The following is an 18,054-nucleotide window of genomic DNA, read 5'->3' on the forward strand; positions in this document are numbered from 1 at the left end:
TAAATTATGACCTTTTATTCTTCAGCTGCAATAGGGACCAAGGATAACTGATTAATGGTCCACTAAGCCAGAGAATCTTAGCTCGGTTTCTAATTGCGAACTCCCATTTCTAATATTACAGTGCTGTCTTGAGAATTTCAGAATTGTTTTGCTTTGTTTGGAATTTTAGCCAAGCATGCTATATAAGGTTAATATTGTCAAATGTACAGTCTAGGATGCTCTATCTAATTCAAAAGTATTAACGTTATTTATTCTTCAAGAACATTCTTGGACATCAGATAAGGAAATGAATTCCCTTTCAACTACTTTGATAGGATTTAGTTATTTATGAACACACATTCTTATTTCCCTCTTTGCATGAGCTTCAACCATGTAATTGTTCCTATCTTCAAAACAGAAGTCTGCTTTACGGTATCAAAAATAATGAAGAAAAAAGATTTTGCAGACGACATTAATCTGCAGCAAAGGGGTACAACATTATAAAAACAATATACACTACCTCTGACGTAATGCGATTTCAGAAGGTGCCAAAAATTGATGAAGATTACAGTATTATTTTCTGTTCTCAGTGGGTGTCAGATTTTTATATCACATACTATTGAGGTAGGAGATTGTTGAATAGCAGACATCAGAGATATTGCTGATGGTTTGAGGAAGGTGGCATTATGAAAATCATAGCAATACCTTCTGATGAAGTGTAGTTAGTTTGCTCAACATACACACAAGAAATCCTCATCAGTAGCCACGTAATGATGGATGGATTGGGAACTTAACCGAATTTTTTAATTATTAATGTTTGATTTCTCCTGCGCTTCATTTGTTTTTTATCACCCCCATATGCAATATACTTCCACTGACAGAGTGTGTACATCATCACTTCCAGTGCACTGCATATCAGTTCCTTTATTCCGGGTAATATATCTTGTAGCCAAGAAATTATGGCTGATTTACAGTTTCCATGTTTGAAATATATATACTGTCTTCATAATTCTGTCAGCGGAATGACCCAAATTGAAATGAAAAAGTACAAACAAATATGAATTTATATCATCACTTCAGTTCATTGCTTTTTTGCACCCACTCCCTCTTTTTTAATCTTTTGATTATTTAGACCAATAAATCTCATCGAAATTGTACATTCCTGTCAAATTTTTCATTACTTTTGACAATGAAATAAAAGGATCCCCTTTTCCCCCCATTTTAATACCAACTGCTACAATTACAAAATAAGTCAATAAATTCTCCATAAAAATGGAGCATGAAAATAAGATTCCCAGAAATGTTTGCTTTAGTCTGATCTATCTAGATGAAGGAAGTTCTTTTTCAACCCTCACTCCCGCACATCTTTAGATTTAAATTAGACAAGAAAAGCATCTTTAAGATCTCAAAGAAACAAAATTGTTTGTTTGGATTTGAAACGAAAACTGCATTAAGCAATTTACCTATAGATCCCAACCACTCCCACTGAATTAGGGAAAATTAGGGATAAATGAGGATTTATCTGAATCACTTTTGCAGAGTACAAGAACAAGGTGCTACATTTTGGCTGGATTTCTAAGTTAGCCCCTACGACTTTGTCTTATCTTCACCTGCGATAAGCCTAAAGGATATAAAAAATATCCCATATAAAATGCTACCAGTAATTACCGTTGAGATCGACTGAGCAACTTATCTGATACCCTGCCTCCCTTCACTCTGCTTCCTACGGAATGATAAGACATGTAGTTTTATAGAAAATAATTAAATTCTTACAGGTCAAACAAATTACAACTGTCTGCACATTTCAAGTCTCTCAGAGAGAGAGAGAGAGAGAGAGAGAGAGAGAGAGAGAGAGAGAGAGCCCTAACAGAACTACATTTTCAATACCTTTCATGTATTACACTTGGCATGTACAATATTTGGCAGAAATTGACTTTTCAACAGGTTATAGTGGATATAGAATTAGCACATGTATGTATACCTATCAATATACTTGGTGGAAGCCGTTTTCCATTAAATGTGGTAAATAGAAATACACATCTAAATGTATTGACATTGGAAACAAAGGCATCTGAACACTATTACATTATATCATGTAATAAGTTTGGTTTACAATGTATTATAAATTAAGGTCAAAGGTTGGACAAATACAGACTGTCCTTGACCTGATTGTACACTGACCTCTTTCTTCTTTTTCTTCCACTATGGGGGTTTCTGGGACTGTTTCATCAGGGTTAAGACCTATTTTACACTTGGTATAAGTCTGTTCATCAACTTCTTCACATAGATCCGTTTTGAAATCAACTTCTCCTACCCATTCAGTGCTGGTCCTCTGATTGGCTTGTTGAAGTTCGACCTTGACATTGTACTCAGTATTGTACATAAGAGAATTTATCCTATATGATGACTGAAACAGGAAAAGGAAACTATCTAGTTAATATGTTTTAAATTTCAATTTAGTGATTGCAATTTGCATTCTTGAAGCTCTATATTTACATTAACATTTGTAATTTTGAAATACAGTTTTTAAAATTAGTTCTCTTACATTTTATCAAAGTTAATGGGTGTTTTGATATAGTACGATAAAATTGGTTTTTCATCCAATTTATAATGTGCATGTTACAGTGAAAAGTTGAATATTTTACAATTTAAAGAGAAAATATAAACAAGTTGTTGACAATTAAATGTTAATTTTGATGACATTTGTAAAGAATATTTCATTTTAGTAATAATGCACTTATTGCAAATTTAATAGCATATGACTATTTTTTAAAATTTATATTTGTCGTGGAGAATGATAAACACCGAAGAAAAAATTGGAACAATAGATAATTCAGAATGACCAAATCTTCTGCAGTTGCTCATGCATTGTCTACACTAGCAGATTGAATACCTTTTTGTCTTTGGAATAAAATACAGTGTGAGCAAAATGGTCGGCAGGAATACTACAGGGGGGTGACCTCTCCCACACTTCGCAGTTCTCCATAAACCAGGTCACTTTGTAGGCATCCACCTCCCTCAGGGGGAGGGGAGGGTCTGACCACTCTAACAACACTGACAGGGTGGTGTCCCTTGGGTCCTCCTCAATGGTGAAATTGACCTGAATTGTGGTGCCTTTTGAGGAGCCATGGGTTGTGTAGTCTGTGAGAGATGACGATGATGGGTACTTTACTCCTGTTAAAAAAAATATTATAATTAAAAATCCATTTTTTGGCATCTTTTAGGCAATATTGATCAATATTTTCAAATTTCAATAAAACATGAAATTATGTATATATATGTATAATGTCTCTCTAGCTTAAATCAAATAAAATATCTTTTAAAAAGTTTCATATTTCTGTGTATGTGAATAAATGTTTGAAGTGTATGTGAACAAATGTATGCAATGTGATAATAATTAAGAACCTTTGACTATAGTTTCTTTATTTTCAAAATGAGCTTCCGTGGCTGTCCCATTCTCCGTTACAGCAATCAACCAAAACTCTGAACTGTGGAGCAGCACCTCTTTCTTCAACACTACTTGTTTAGATGCTGTCTGAAAAGACAAATTACATTAAATACAGACCTCTAGAAGCACAAAACGATGAAAAACTTCAAGTGCATAGACATGCTTTTGCTATGTTCATCATCTTCCAAAGTTTCAGTTCAAAACCACATTTTGGCTTATTTTCAAGTGGTATATAATTTGAAGAGATATAGCAAAGAGCATCTCTAATCATGAATTTACGTAAAACTACTCATTTGAGGAGCAAAACAAAGATTTGATACAAATTAGATGTTGGTATATCATATTTTCACATCTTTGTACAATTTTCTAAAACTTGGTATTTGCAAATGAAAACAATGAATCAAGCGAGGACTTTGATAAAATGATTATATATAGGCAATCATTTCTAATTCAAACCAGTCTCAATAAATATTTCATAGACTCTTTACAAAGGCAGAAAAATATGAAATCTGTGTGTTTTTAGGTTTATATGGTATAAATGTTTTGGTGCAGTCTTCATCAGATACTACTATGAAAGCTTGGATTGTAAGCATAATCAAATTTGGGAGGGGAATATGTCCCATTAAGATCAATGATGAGTTATATGGCTCCAACCATGATTTGGAACAAAGGGAAAGGACATAAAGTAAATAGAAAAACTGCATGTCCTCACAAAAAAAATCCCATACAGCTCAACTTGTATAAAGAGGAATATTAAACAACTGGCAATATACATCTATCTGTATGGCAGGCTTTTTTTCTGCAGCATCTTATATATTCCAAAAGTCATTAGTTAACATGTAAAGTGGGAAAAGCTTTTGATGTTGCTTATATTTTGTCAATTTAATTGTTTTCAAAATACACAAGAAAACTGGTAAGTTTTCTCGATTATCCTTTATCCTTCACGTAAAAAAAAAATTCTGTGAGAAATTAGTCATGAGGAAACAGGCTCTGGTGCTTGTGCCGCAAGGTGTCTGCACATGAAATGAAGCAGGTAATTTTTCAGAAAAGAATAAAGGGAGAGTTCGTCCATCAGCAGCTTGTAATGAGGTGTGATTCGGCATTCAACTGAGACGGATCCATGGCTTACACATGTTATACTTATCAACAACGCAAAGCCCCTACAATCCAATGTGGTGTTCTACAGTTTAAGTCTCAATAAACTAACAATTCTTAAATCATGATGACTCTTGTTTTATTTTCTTTCATGTGGATGCACAGACAGAACTCAGAACCAAAATATCGCATGATGACAACGCCAATTGAAGAAACAACTGTTTCATGCTGCGTGGATTTGTACATCGAAACGAGTATCACCAGTCAGAAATGTTCTGTGCCAAGACAACTTTACAAAAATCTTGTGTTTAACAAAACAAGATCATAAACAATATCACTGTATATTATATTGTGCATCTTTTTTCATCCCACCTCGAAATAACAAGAGTCGTAGTGTATAGTGTATGCATTTAAGAGAATACATTTTGTTTGCAACGAAACAGTGGGAAACAAATTTTACGAAAACAACATTTCGTTAGAGCTAGACGAGATAAAAGTGATGGAAATTTTATTGTGTATAAAAACAAAAACTATCCGGCTCCTTATTTAATTTTATCACAAATAATTATAAAAAATGAACAAGAAAATACATCAGAAAAAATGATGACTTTCAATAAGATATTGGTTCTCAAAATTACATAATACATAAATTGATTCTTAAAATTGCAATGAGAAAAGATAGATGTTTAACATAGGCTGTGATGATAAATGGGTAGGACAAAATGACATATACTACAGTATAGTATTATTCCTACAATTTGAGCACACTGAGCAAAGGAATTCCTGCAATAATGAAAATTGAGCCTCAATTACTTCTTGGAATGATTACTTCTAAGCGCAATATCTAGAAGTATACAGAGCTGATAGAGTATACACCATTTTATCATTGCAGTCGTAACTTGTTAGAGGCTATGTTGTCAAACAACAACCAACAGACACATAACCATTAGAGATTTCCATTTGGGAACTGGGTCACATTTCTTTGGAAACATTATTACCAATTGTTTTGCACTTTCCTTCTAACACAAAATATTAGCTATTTAGGAATCTTATAGTATATCATCTCCAGACAGTGTATTTTTGGTGTAGCTGAGTTATTGAAGAATTGTTTACTTGGGCTCTTGTTATTTTGCATTCTCCATAGACTGGTTGGACTTGGAAGATTTGACATTCTTGAATTTTTAACTTATTCATATGGTTTTTTTTTCCATTCATTTACTTTGCTCTCTTATGATACAACATTTTTGCAGACAACCAAACCAGAGAATCTCACATTTGTATCTTACAGTCTGTGAGCTAGCTTTCAATATATAGAGTCTGTCACTTACTCATACTATCAAATAAGTTAGTAAGTATTCACAAATACCAAGCTTGTAAAAGTCAAATGTCTAACTATCTCCTGAATGTTTCTTTGGATTATATTTATGGGGATAAACTACAAGATCGCGTAGATTATAAGATGCTGGAGCCCAGACGGCGTACTATATTCTGGGGTTACACTGAAGCAAGAGTAACATGTACCAGAGATACCCCGCATGTATCAGCCGCTTCACATCAAGTCTGCGCATAAACTAGCTACTAACTGGCAGCACCAATCATCTCAGTGACTGTCGACTAACGATAATGCTGCTCTTACTGAACAGATTGAGTCACTGCGAGGACATACTGCTCACTGCGAGCCTATGTCATATTGCTCTATGCAGACTTACAAACAAGACAATTATCGACAGCTTTAAAAAAAAAAGTTGACAATAATAATCCAAGAACTAGCTAACATATAGGACACTATCAATATTCATGAAGTGTGTTGATAGAACCATTTTAACAAGAGCTTGGACTTTGGGTAGTTGTGTCAAACAGCAATGTGACATAGGCCTGTCTATTTCATTGCTGACCATTCAGCCATAGCTCTTTGAAATCAACAAGATTTGTCTGACTTTTGAGCTAATACTACGCAATCGCTGCATATTTCGCTTGAAATCCAGTCATGATTAACTTCTTTTGACGCAAGAAATACATTGCTACACCCTACTGAAAGTCCAAGGTCTTGTTAAAATGATTCTAAATGAAAGTATTTTACAATCTCACTGAAAAAGTGTGTACATAAGTGTTTCACCCTCAATATCTCGAATACTTGGAAATCTCGAAATTTTTAAACAGTCCCATCTAGTTTGAGATAATGAAGTTTGACTGTATATTCAAATTTTATTATTGTCTAGGCTTTAACCAGTGGCGTTCAATCTCATTCATACCAATCTCTATTTTATAATAAATTTTTGGGGAAAAAATGATTGATAAAATGAAAAACAAAAAATGAATTAGAAAATTAATAGAAAACAATTAACATAATATATTTCATGTATAATTATTAAAATACACAATCCAATGACAACAAAACTAATGGAAGCAACAAATGGATCAATTCATAATAAAACATTCGATCAATCTAGTGTTTTATGTATCCAATTGTGCTGTCTATTCTATAGTCTTCTCAATACATGAATAACAATCCTTTTCATTTAAATTTCTGTATGATACTGGGCAATTAACTTATGTACATGTGGTGTAATTAAGGAACATGTATATCTATTGATATATTTTTTAAGTTTAAAAAAGAATTGCAAATGAAATATTTGGATTTACGACTGGTATCTCATGCATATTAAAGTTTTATTTCAAATGTTGTACTTTAATGCACATATTTCTTACTCGCTATACATATCAAATTCTCTCTGTTTGAATGCAGCAAATATACAAATTAATGTGAAGGCAACTCAGTTCAACCGAAAATTGATTATCTATCATAATAAACTGCACTGCTCAACTTCATCCATTCTACATTAAACAATTAGAGATGGATCAAAAATATATTTTTGAAAGCACCTGTGTATTTTCTTAGCTACAATAAATGAAATACAATCTTCATGCTATAAAATCTTTATTGGATAATTAAGAAAAACTTGCTTTGTCATGTCTCAGCAATAATTTATAGACCCTGCCAGCCTTGAAATTTTGATTAAGTTAAAAAAGAGAAGACTTTATTAAATAGAATATCAGTCGATTCGACACTGCTGGTGGTATTTGGGAGATAGAGGCGATTTTATTATGATTACGAGCTGGAGTGCTGTTAAAGGGTTTGATGTTTGCTTCACTTCAAGTGGATACTTCATAAATGAGATGTATTAATGATGAGGAAAACTACTGGATTATCGGAAGATGCACCAATGATGGGGGCCAGTCAGGAACAGAAACTCATGTCCGTGTGTGCTGTATTTTTTCTTGACTGGTGCCATTGCTCTTTCTATCTATCTCTACTACGATAAGACAAGCTACTTAAGAGGAGAGCAGCACACCGTCGTAAAGATCCTGATATTCGGTAGATCTGCAATATTGAAACATTAGAGTGGTATGTTTTCTAAATATTTCTAAGTGCTGTTTCAGCATCTGGGCCGGCAGTAAGCCTGAAGATTTCAGCAACAGGTGGAAGGTTCAGACATTTTTTCATCACCTCTTCCAGAACCTCACTGAAAGGTGTAGTAGTAAGAATGTACCCACAACGATGCTAGACAGCGCCCCGAGTATGCACTCTTCTGACCCTTGCTGCTCAACACAGAACCGGCTCCAATAAAAAAACAGTATGAATAAATGTACATGTTTTTATTTCTGTGATTATGCATGTTTACATCCTCATCAAAGGCTCAAAGGCTGCAAGGCCACACATACAGATCTTCCTCTCTCTGTCAGTTTCCATAAGACTGAAATCCATGGTGGGGTTTTTTTCTCCTCAGTCACTGACATCAGTTTAGAGCCAAGATGGTTCTATTTTAATCACAGGCTGGCAGATAAAATTAGGTGACACATTATAAGAAATGTGAGGAAATTATGATCTGCCTTCACAATATTAACGCTGCATGGAATACCAATAAACAGATTGATTTACGGATTAAAAGTCTTTCGTAAGATATGCACAGCAAAAATAGATCTCCTTTCTACATACTTATACTGTGCAATATTGATACACGAGATTCTGGAAATGAACGCAGGGAGAATAAATTTTTACGAGCAGATTAATAAAATATATGAGGAAAGTGATAAATGCTGTGTTAGATTCCTTTAATTTGTTGAGGAGTATTGATAACCAAGGTACAGAAGGAGTCATTTCCCATGTTATTCAGGCATCTTTATGTCTCAGATTATTGCATAATTTTCTTCATCATATTTCGTAAGAAAAAAACAAACTTCTCCTCTTCTAAAGCATGGTTCTTAATCACTTAGCACTTTATAATAATCAAGATCTTCATATTTCAAGTCTACAGATTGGCTAGGACATAATATTTGAGATGATACAAGTTTGTAAGACACAGGTGTACATAGGTATATATTATAAATTAACCTGCAGGAATGTCACTATTGTACTAGGCAATTAATATCCAATACATACATCTATTGTATTCTGAACAAAGGTTCAATTATTTTCGTTTTATTTTTTCTAAAGAAGAAAATTGTAATGGGAATCGAAATCATGAAACTGAACTTTGAAAAAATGTGTTGAAGTTTCAAAGCAACCAAAATATTAGCTATTAGCTGGTGAAAGCTTTTAAATCATATTTCGTCATTATCAAGACATCAGTTCTGTAAAAACAAAGTCTTTAGCAGGTGATAAGATGAGTTCAGATCCTGCTGACATCAATACTGCTTTGATGAAGTTAATTCTGATACTATGGATACGAAAACTGAAAGAGAATCTTTCACCAAGAGTAGAGCTGATAAAAGCCTCTTCCAAAACCCCAAACCGCAAATTCCTACCCTAAGCTCTATAATTAACACACATATGTGTACTTTCTGCAATAGTGTTTGAATTAAGTCATATCTTTTGAAAATGTGATATGTTTGAAAATGTGATATGATATTCACAAATAGTTTCTCCATCTATATATACTGTATACCGGTATATCAATAGAATGCATACAGGTCTTGGTTATGGCTCAGTGGTCTCTCTCTCTCTCTCTTTCTATCTCTCTCTCTGTATACCTGTGTGACTTCTGTCCAAGTCCTACTCCTGGGATTACCAACGGGCTCCTTCGCCATGAGAATATACACAAAAGCTTGCTTTAATCCAGATGCTTGTTCAGACGTAGGAGTCTCCCATGCAATTTCTGTGTTCTGTGTCTTTTTAAAATTCATCACAGCTGGTTCCATGCCAAAGCTCCAACTTATGGATGATGGTACTGAAATGGACCCAAATATTATCATTTAATAAATGAATACCATGTTTTTTTGTATGAACTGATAACAATGGGTTGGAGAAAGGTTAATATTCAATGTCACAGTAAGCAGATTGACCTTGACATCTGGGGGCATGTTTTGAGGGAGGTTATACTTCAGGTTGCCAGGCATTGGGCAGTCAACCCTGCAGCCATTCCCAAGTAACAGATTTTGATGTTTTAATTTCCCTGTTTATCTTATCTGAGTCTATCTTTACTACTAGCAGCCAACTGGTCAAATTCTGGGAGTTGCCAACATACACAAAGAAAGATCATAACTAATTACAGATCAGCCACTATAACCACAGCAAGGGACAGCTTCCAGGCCAAATACTTCTGGACAATGCTGTCTGGAACTCGATCAAAATACACAAACAATTTACCAACACAAAACTGTAGATTAACTTTCTCAAATAATTACAATTTTGCCCCTTAATTCTCACATGATCAACCCCATAAGGAGTCTAGCCAATTAAAGAACCCCCGAAAAACTAGATCAAAATAATAAGAGTAGAGCAGCATTAATGAGTCTCGGGTTCTTTTTTATCTTTGTGTTATAAGGGAAAAGAACTTGTTTTAATTGGATTTTGACTGTTCCTGGCCATGCGAACACAATCATTAAATTATATTCTGTTCTAAGACAGTGCATCATAAAAGAGAAATGAAACTTTTCTTCTCCCTAGAAACAGGGCAAAATATGAGCAGCCTAGTACATCGGTATGCCTCTTACACAATACTTCATATATTGTATGTATAATGTACACAGAGAATGGGGGTTCCCTCTGGAAATTTCTATATTAATTTTAAGGCTCAAATAACATTATACAGTATAACATATTTTACCCAAGTATGTTTCCATCTACTGGTACATGTATAGTAAATGCATAATGCTGTACATATAATATATTGGAATAGAGGGTAATAACATGTACTACAAAATATTGACCAGTAGGTAATTTGACATCCAATATAAAACAATGTTATCCCCTCAACAGCTATCCATAGAGTATGTATATATCTACCTTTTGTTTTGTTGAAGCTGCATGCTATCTGGCAACCCCTTTGCTACAGTTAAAAAGAAAGAAAGATGCATAAACATTTCATAAAAAACTTATACATTGGTACATGTAGTTCATTCATTAAGCATACTTTTTTTATTTTTGAAAATCTTTTGCATCTGCAGTCAGCTTGGTCAAAATATTAAAACTGATCTTCATCAATCCTGTATGAATCAGAGCTAGCTATCTTATACTTCTTGTACAGCAGTTTTTCCACATGTTTCTAATTAATAATTTGATGCTTAAGATGAATCAAACAATCTAGAAGAAATGTCAGACCTTTCTAGAGTTTAAAAGGTACAAATCTGAGATTGGTTTTTATAACATATTCGAAAGTTGTTACTCCCTGACTGATTCTCATAATAGATACAAACAGGATATTAAAACTTGATATCTTACGCAGTAATCCTCATTGTTGCAGATTTCTGAAAATATTTCGGGTGTAATGATGATATTTTCACACATATTCCAACACTGGAAAATAAAAGAAGACAAAAAGTGCAGTTAAGACAGATCTCTATGATGCCGTCATATTTTTCACTTACACATCATTACTGAATTGGATACATTTATGGATGACCGAGTAATTTTTCCTAGTCTTCCATGAATTTAAATCCCGATTGATCAAATGAATGCAGTGCATATGTACTCGCTTGTGGTCTAACAGTTGCAAAACCAGTTTTTCAGCTCTAGTTAGCTGTGAAATACTTTTGAAAAATATAGCACCCTCTATAAATTTATACTATATATTTAAGCTCAGTTCAGTAAGCAAATCATAATATTTTCTTCATGTGCATCCTTTTTTGTTCCAAAGTAATAATTATTATTTAAGCTTTATATATATCTACAATGTAAATTGATGTTTAAAAAATTGGTAACTATAATTCTGTCTTTAATCAATAATTAAAGACATGTTAACACAAGAGGTCCCAAGAAACTATTGTCCTCAGCCTACAATGGCTCGGACAAAAATTTCTCCAGTACTCTGCTCCCTTCAGACAATAGTTTTGACTGTTAACACATGGTGAAGGCATGAAAAAGTGTATATACTGTCACAATATACGAAAAGGTTATTTCCAGAGAACTTAAGTATAAGCTATGTTTGGCAAGATCTCTATACAATAGCCGATGTGAACATCACAAATAAATTTCAGTAACTTCAAAGTGCAGCTTGCATACATTATCCAATCTGGTCTCCAAGATTTAAGCTCTCTGTCATTGTTTCTTTAGTGATTCTCCAGATATCAGGAAGTAAAATCTACCCTCACTCTTCTTAATGAATTATATCAAGCTTGCTCTACATCGACTTAATGGAAATTGAGGCAAAAATAGTTGAAAAGCAGCTATATACCCACTCACTCTCAATAATTAAGGCTAATAAATGACCTTGCATAAGGGTCGGATCTAAATCCTAATGTTCACAAACTCATGGCAAATGTTACAAAAAATAGCCATTCTATGATGTTACTAAAAGGTTCCCGGGAAAATGACATGCTTTATTGTAGAATCAAGGACTGAAACATGGGGAAACAAAATTGGAATTTTTCTGAAGAGAGATGTGGATGATTTGTATTTAAATATCTTACCACATCACAACTTTTTCTCCTGAAGCAAGATTTGTCATCAAATGGAGATCTCAGTAACTGAAAGAAATAAGGACAAAATTGAAGCAAAAAATGAATGGTTTAGTGTTGTAATTTTAACCAATTTATTAATCATTTAAGAAAATATGATATAACTTTAAAAGTTTAGAAATCATGCACTGATACAACCCATTTTTTTTAAACTGATCAATATACATTATGATACACCGATATATTTAAGACTTTCAAATTATAATTTATGAATTGTGAAAAAAAATGGAAAGATAATATTGCTATATATCATAATAATTAATCATAGATTAGTAACTGATATAATAACAGTATTTTAATAAAAAGAAAAGATTACCATAAATATCAAAAAGTTTATTTCCAAAATTATAATGCACTGTATTACATGTAATAGATATATTTTTCCAGGAGCATAATTATGTTTCTTTCTTGTATTAAACGAATTAAAAGCTAGAAAAAGGTATAAAAAAAGAAAAGACTCGGAATCAAACTTTTTGAGTACTACAATACTGTCTGTAAACCACTAGATGAAAGTTTCAGTACATAATTTCTAAGTCAGTTTGGATTTTAGAATTTACAGCCAGCAAAGAAAAATATGAACCTCAGACAAAACCATCTTATCTTTCCCACATAAAGAGCATTCCAGTGCAATTAAATTGCACCCCTTTTATGAGTGATAAATATCTTTTAATTTCTCAAAACCACATTTCCAAGTAGCATGTATGCATTTGTGTACCTGCACCTGTGTTTTGCATGTTTGCATTAAACTGTCATTGAACAAATGAAATTGCAAACATATTAATCAATTTGTCCCCAGCCATGTACACCTAATAACAAACCTGTTTTCTCATAAATTCTCTTTGCTTGTAACAACAATGTTACCTTAAAAATAGTGAAAGTGAAAACAGATTTTTGCATCGAGAAAACTTAATACAAGATTAATTATTTCTTGAGGATTATCATGCAGTTGTACCTTAGGAAAGTTAGCACAATTTGGCATCTATAGCGCCAACAGCCAGGGAAATAAGTAAAGGCATAGTCTGTTGCCTTTCACTACTTAATCACAAAGTTAGTTCTGAATGCGATCCCTCACCCTAACTGCATTAGCTAGACTCAGAAGTTATGATTTGGTGACAATGTTTTACCTTTTTTTTTAAACAACTGCTACAAAAAACACTTGACTGGCATTAGAAAGACATTGAACATTGGTATTTTTTATCCGTTTCATACGTTCCATAGATGCAATATTCTATCATACATTTACATGTACCTAATAATTGTTTTAAATGAATCTCTAACTGTTAGCAACACAAGTTGTAATTACACACTGGTAGTCATAGAAATAATAAAATTTAAAATGATTGCAATGGTAATAATTAAATGGTAAAATAAGGTGTCTAACAGTATTTTTAATATATATTTGCATTTCACATGAAAAAACGTCGTTTACGCAAAATCTCCCCCTTAGCCAAGTTGGTAAGGGGGAGATTCTCCTACATAGCAGCTTTGAAAGGTTAACAGGTATGCTAACATCTAATTTTTACAATTAAAAAATATATTTTTTCAAAGGTTTGGTAAGTGTCCGTTGTATTCAGAAAAAAATGAGACTATTTTCTAATAGAAATTTTTCATGGGAAACCAATGTTTTCTACAACTTTTACATGGAACTTTATATCATGTTATTTTTATTGAATCAATTAAATCTTCTTAAAAGGAATAATATCTTATGAGAGTGCAATGCATGGCTCATTCATATTTATCCTCATTTGCAATATCTTTGCATATCAAACTCTTGAGTTTACTTTTTTTAAAAGTTGGAAAAACCATATAAGGGTGACAAGCAGGATTTAAAATCAATATTAGATTTATCTCTTTTATTAAATTCTAATTTCTTTTAATTTAACATGTAACAAGTACAGGCAAAACATTAATTGTATCATGACTAGTACATTGTATTTGTTCACAATCTGCTACTATAACAAAATTAAGATGCAGTTCATCTAATTTGAAAACTTTAATTTTACCCCACTCCTTTATAAAACAAAATTTTAATTTAAAAAAAATATCGATTTATCTATGGTGAAATGATCAAAATTTCTTTGTTGAATCGGGCGTTCTTAAGTTTAAGTAAATGATGATGTGAGAAATTAACCCTTGTTTTAAATTTCTTGGCACGGAATAAAAAGCGTCGAAAAAGTTATTTTATACAAATTTGAAAACGGGTAAATTTGATCAAAAAGTGAATAGGAACACCAATAATTGTATACCTCTTGCAGACATTTGGCCCGACACTGGGCCTTGGTGACAATTGGCCCTGGTATAAGTCCAACATCGGCGAAGACCAAAACACAGGCAGAAATCCATAGCACCAATGTCACACAAATTGTTTTCACTCTTAAAACTCCATCCATAGTTATATTTTTTGGTGTTTTTTTTTTAAGTTTTGTTTTTCACCAATATCACGACCTTAATGCCCCATGACTTATAACTATAGTATGGAACAGTTATTTCCGTAAATACGAATATGTGCCCGCGCACTCATCACGTAACAACTTCAAGTGCCTCCGATTGTTGTAGAGGAATGTCGGATATATCTTATCTATATTATATTTATATTGGAGATGAATTATTATGAAAAAACGGCGATAAAGCACTCTCTCGATAATTACTGCAAAAACGTGTGCGGAAAGCTGGAAGGCTGGGTCCGTGATCTTCAAACGCTAATCCCGAATCACATGGCCTCTCCTTATTAATCCGTAATTAATTGTAATATTCACTTCGACTGCTTATCATCCACGGCGCTAGAAGCCTTACTTGCCAAGAAGTAGCCCCTTTCCTTAAAACTCTCACCATTAATTAACCTCTGGAACTCGTTTATATAACGATACTTCTCAAAGAAAAAAAGTATTATATCCTCCCGGAGCACGGGGCTTGATGCGGATACTCAAGCAGGTAGAAGAAATCAAACACCAAAACTTAACATTAAACTAATTGCCGAGGCGTGTTAGGTCATAGACATATACATCGAAGCTCTTTTTGTTCCTCCGTTGACTGTAATGTGTGCCGTTAACTCGGAACTTCTTCTACTGTAACCCGAATCTCTCCCTGTATCTCTTCTTATCGCCCAACCTCTACGTAGGCTCGCAAACAAATCACATCAGACATGCCATAGATTCATCTACCGCTTCTAAACCTCCAGATATTCAGTTTGATAAACTCCCGTTTCGAGTTTTTCTTCTTTCTCTCTCTCTCTCTCTTTTATTTTTATCTGAGACAATCTGGGTCAAATTGAGTTACTATAGAATGGAACTCATACGATCCAAAGACTTTGGTTCCATTGTTTTTCAAAATTAATTAACAAATTCAAGAGTTTTTTCCATTCATTTAAAAAAAAAAATGAAAGGACGTTGATTAACGTGAAATAAAACAGCCTTGTTCAAAACTTGAAAGAGATCTTAATTGAATCACGAACAACAAATAAATAAGCGACATTATAGGTTACTTATCATACTCTGTGGACAACTCTCTTCAAAAGAAGACGATAATGCGGGGCCCCAGTACCGTTCATTACCTGACCCCTGGACCCTTCCCTTCAAAACGCTTTGTTAACAAGCAGTGCTAATTGATTATTTTATCCCCGAATCCCGACAAAATTGTTTATAAACAGAGTACGCAATCTGCACGTACCAATTAACCCCTTCGAGCGAAATTCTTTTACACAACATAAACATGTAAATACGAAAATTGGTTTCATACGCTGCGCGTGCAACAAGTGATGCACTTGAAGTAATTTCCTGGTTGCTACCGCTGCAGAGCCGATGTCACGTTACATTCAACCGTGCGTGACGTCAATATTTCCCCTTTGAGACCTCCATGGTGATTGCTCTTGTCAGTGGACAAGAAACGTTCGACCCAAAGTCTCACAGATTTTTGTTTTCTTTTGTTGATGCATTTGTCATTTTTCCTCCTAAGACATATGTTATTTTCTCGGTGGTCTGCCTTCTGACTGTTTTCGCTTGTTTTTGTAGCGTTAAGAATTTTGCAATCCGTGCATTTTGTGATTTATTTTTTTTGCGTTGCTGTCTGTTGCACAAAGGGAATCATTTATACAATACCATAAAAGAACATTGTGCGTTACAGAAGAGATTTTATGGAGATTTCTCCCTCTCCATTGCTTGATCCCACCACGTTACGCCGGGGAAAATGTCAAATTTTAATTACTGCATACACGGCGTCGTTTTCTTTTGGGAAATCCAGTGCCGTATTTTCATGGCATTAGTTATAGAGACTATGATCCGAGTAAGACATCTTCATAATTATCTATATGTAAAAAAATATCTTGAACTAATTAAACGATGATCTGCAAACTGATTTCACCAATTAATATTTCACTAGCGATTTGTAAAACATCGGGACAATATTTTAAGAGACTACGTAACAATTAAAAATCAAAGACAGAGGAGTGTTCGTTTGTGCATTAAGAAATGCGCACCTCATAAAGTAAACATCATTGAAAAAAATGTCAAAAGTAAACATTTACAAGAAGTCATAATCCTTTTCAAATATCTTTTGCACGTTGATTCTCAGAGGCTTTTACAGCGCGACGCAGTTTTATAAAACATTCAAATGTATCCACGTATTCTATTGATTAAAGTGCTAAAAGGTGGTAAAATTAATTGTTCTACAAATCCATGCAATTCATAAATTGAATTTGTCTGAACTAAAGTTTGTCAAACTTAAAATCAAACACTAATCTGGGATTAGAAATGAACTGTTAAGGTTTTGAAATAGACAGACATTTATCGAAAATCGTTCACCAATTTCTCACTTCATTATCACTTACTTAATAGAATATGATATCAAAATTCTAGAGAGTCATTGCGAAAGTTTTGTCTTTTTCTTGTAAATGTGTTATATATTTTTTTTATTGCCACTAAAAGACAAAATAAAGCGCTAAACATAGAGAACGCATAAACAACTTTTTAAGACAATTCAAACATCAGTATCACACCCACATTTATACACGTACCTTGGTTCCAAGATACGGTGCATCTTGGTAAAACTCCCAATGTGGTAGGGTACTATCATTGAAAACAAAATACAATAACATGTAAAAAGGCCAGAAAGTCTTTTCTTTTATCACCCCCAAAACGTACACTTAAAACAACTGTTGATATGATATGTAATACAGATAATGAATATTAAGTTGACATGTTTTCTCAATACTACATGCTGAATTGGTCATAACGTGATCCAGATACTATATGTTGGTCTGACGTGTGACCCATATACTACACGTTGATCCAGATACTATATGTTGATCTTATTTTTATTATCCAGATACTACATGCTGGTCTGTCTTGTTATCCAGATGACTAATTGCTGGTCTGATCAGTGATGCAGATACTGTATGCTGGTCTGACTTGTAATTTATAAACAACGTGGTGGTCTGACTTGTGATTTAGATACATGTCGGTCTTATTTGTGATCAAGATACTATATGTCGATCCGACTTGTTATCCAGATACAACATATTGGTCTGACTTGTTATCCAGATACTAGTACTACATATTGGTCTGACTTGTTATCCAGATACT

The 18,054-nt window shown here is 33.5% G+C and overlaps 1 protein-coding gene across 1 annotated transcript in view; it reads right to left on the reverse strand.

Moving 5' to 3' along the window:
• The window catches only part of LOC128177541 (uncharacterized), a 34,043-nt gene extending 18,422 nt beyond the window's left edge, over nucleotides 1-15,621 (reverse strand). Inside the window, exons 1-8 of the mRNA XM_052844278.1 lie at nucleotides 14,725-15,621; nucleotides 12,431-12,487; nucleotides 11,244-11,318; nucleotides 10,809-10,851; nucleotides 9,554-9,750; nucleotides 3,385-3,514; nucleotides 2,873-3,153; nucleotides 2,161-2,386 (exon numbers count right to left, since the gene is read on the reverse strand). Coding sequence (XP_052700238.1) covers nucleotides 2,161-2,386; nucleotides 2,873-3,153; nucleotides 3,385-3,514; nucleotides 9,554-9,750; nucleotides 10,809-10,851; nucleotides 11,244-11,318; nucleotides 12,431-12,487; nucleotides 14,725-14,868 — 1,153 coding nt within the window. The 5' untranslated portion in view covers nucleotides 14,869-15,621. The remainder of the gene's footprint in view (nucleotides 1-2,160; nucleotides 2,387-2,872; nucleotides 3,154-3,384; nucleotides 3,515-9,553; nucleotides 9,751-10,808; nucleotides 10,852-11,243; nucleotides 11,319-12,430; nucleotides 12,488-14,724) is intronic.
• Nucleotides 15,622-18,054: the final 2,433 nt, after the last annotated feature.

Source organism: Crassostrea angulata, chromosome 3, assembly GCF_025612915.1.
Source record: "Crassostrea angulata isolate pt1a10 chromosome 3, ASM2561291v2, whole genome shotgun sequence".
Classification (NCBI taxonomy): domain Eukaryota; kingdom Metazoa; phylum Mollusca; class Bivalvia; order Ostreida; family Ostreidae; genus Magallana; species Magallana angulata.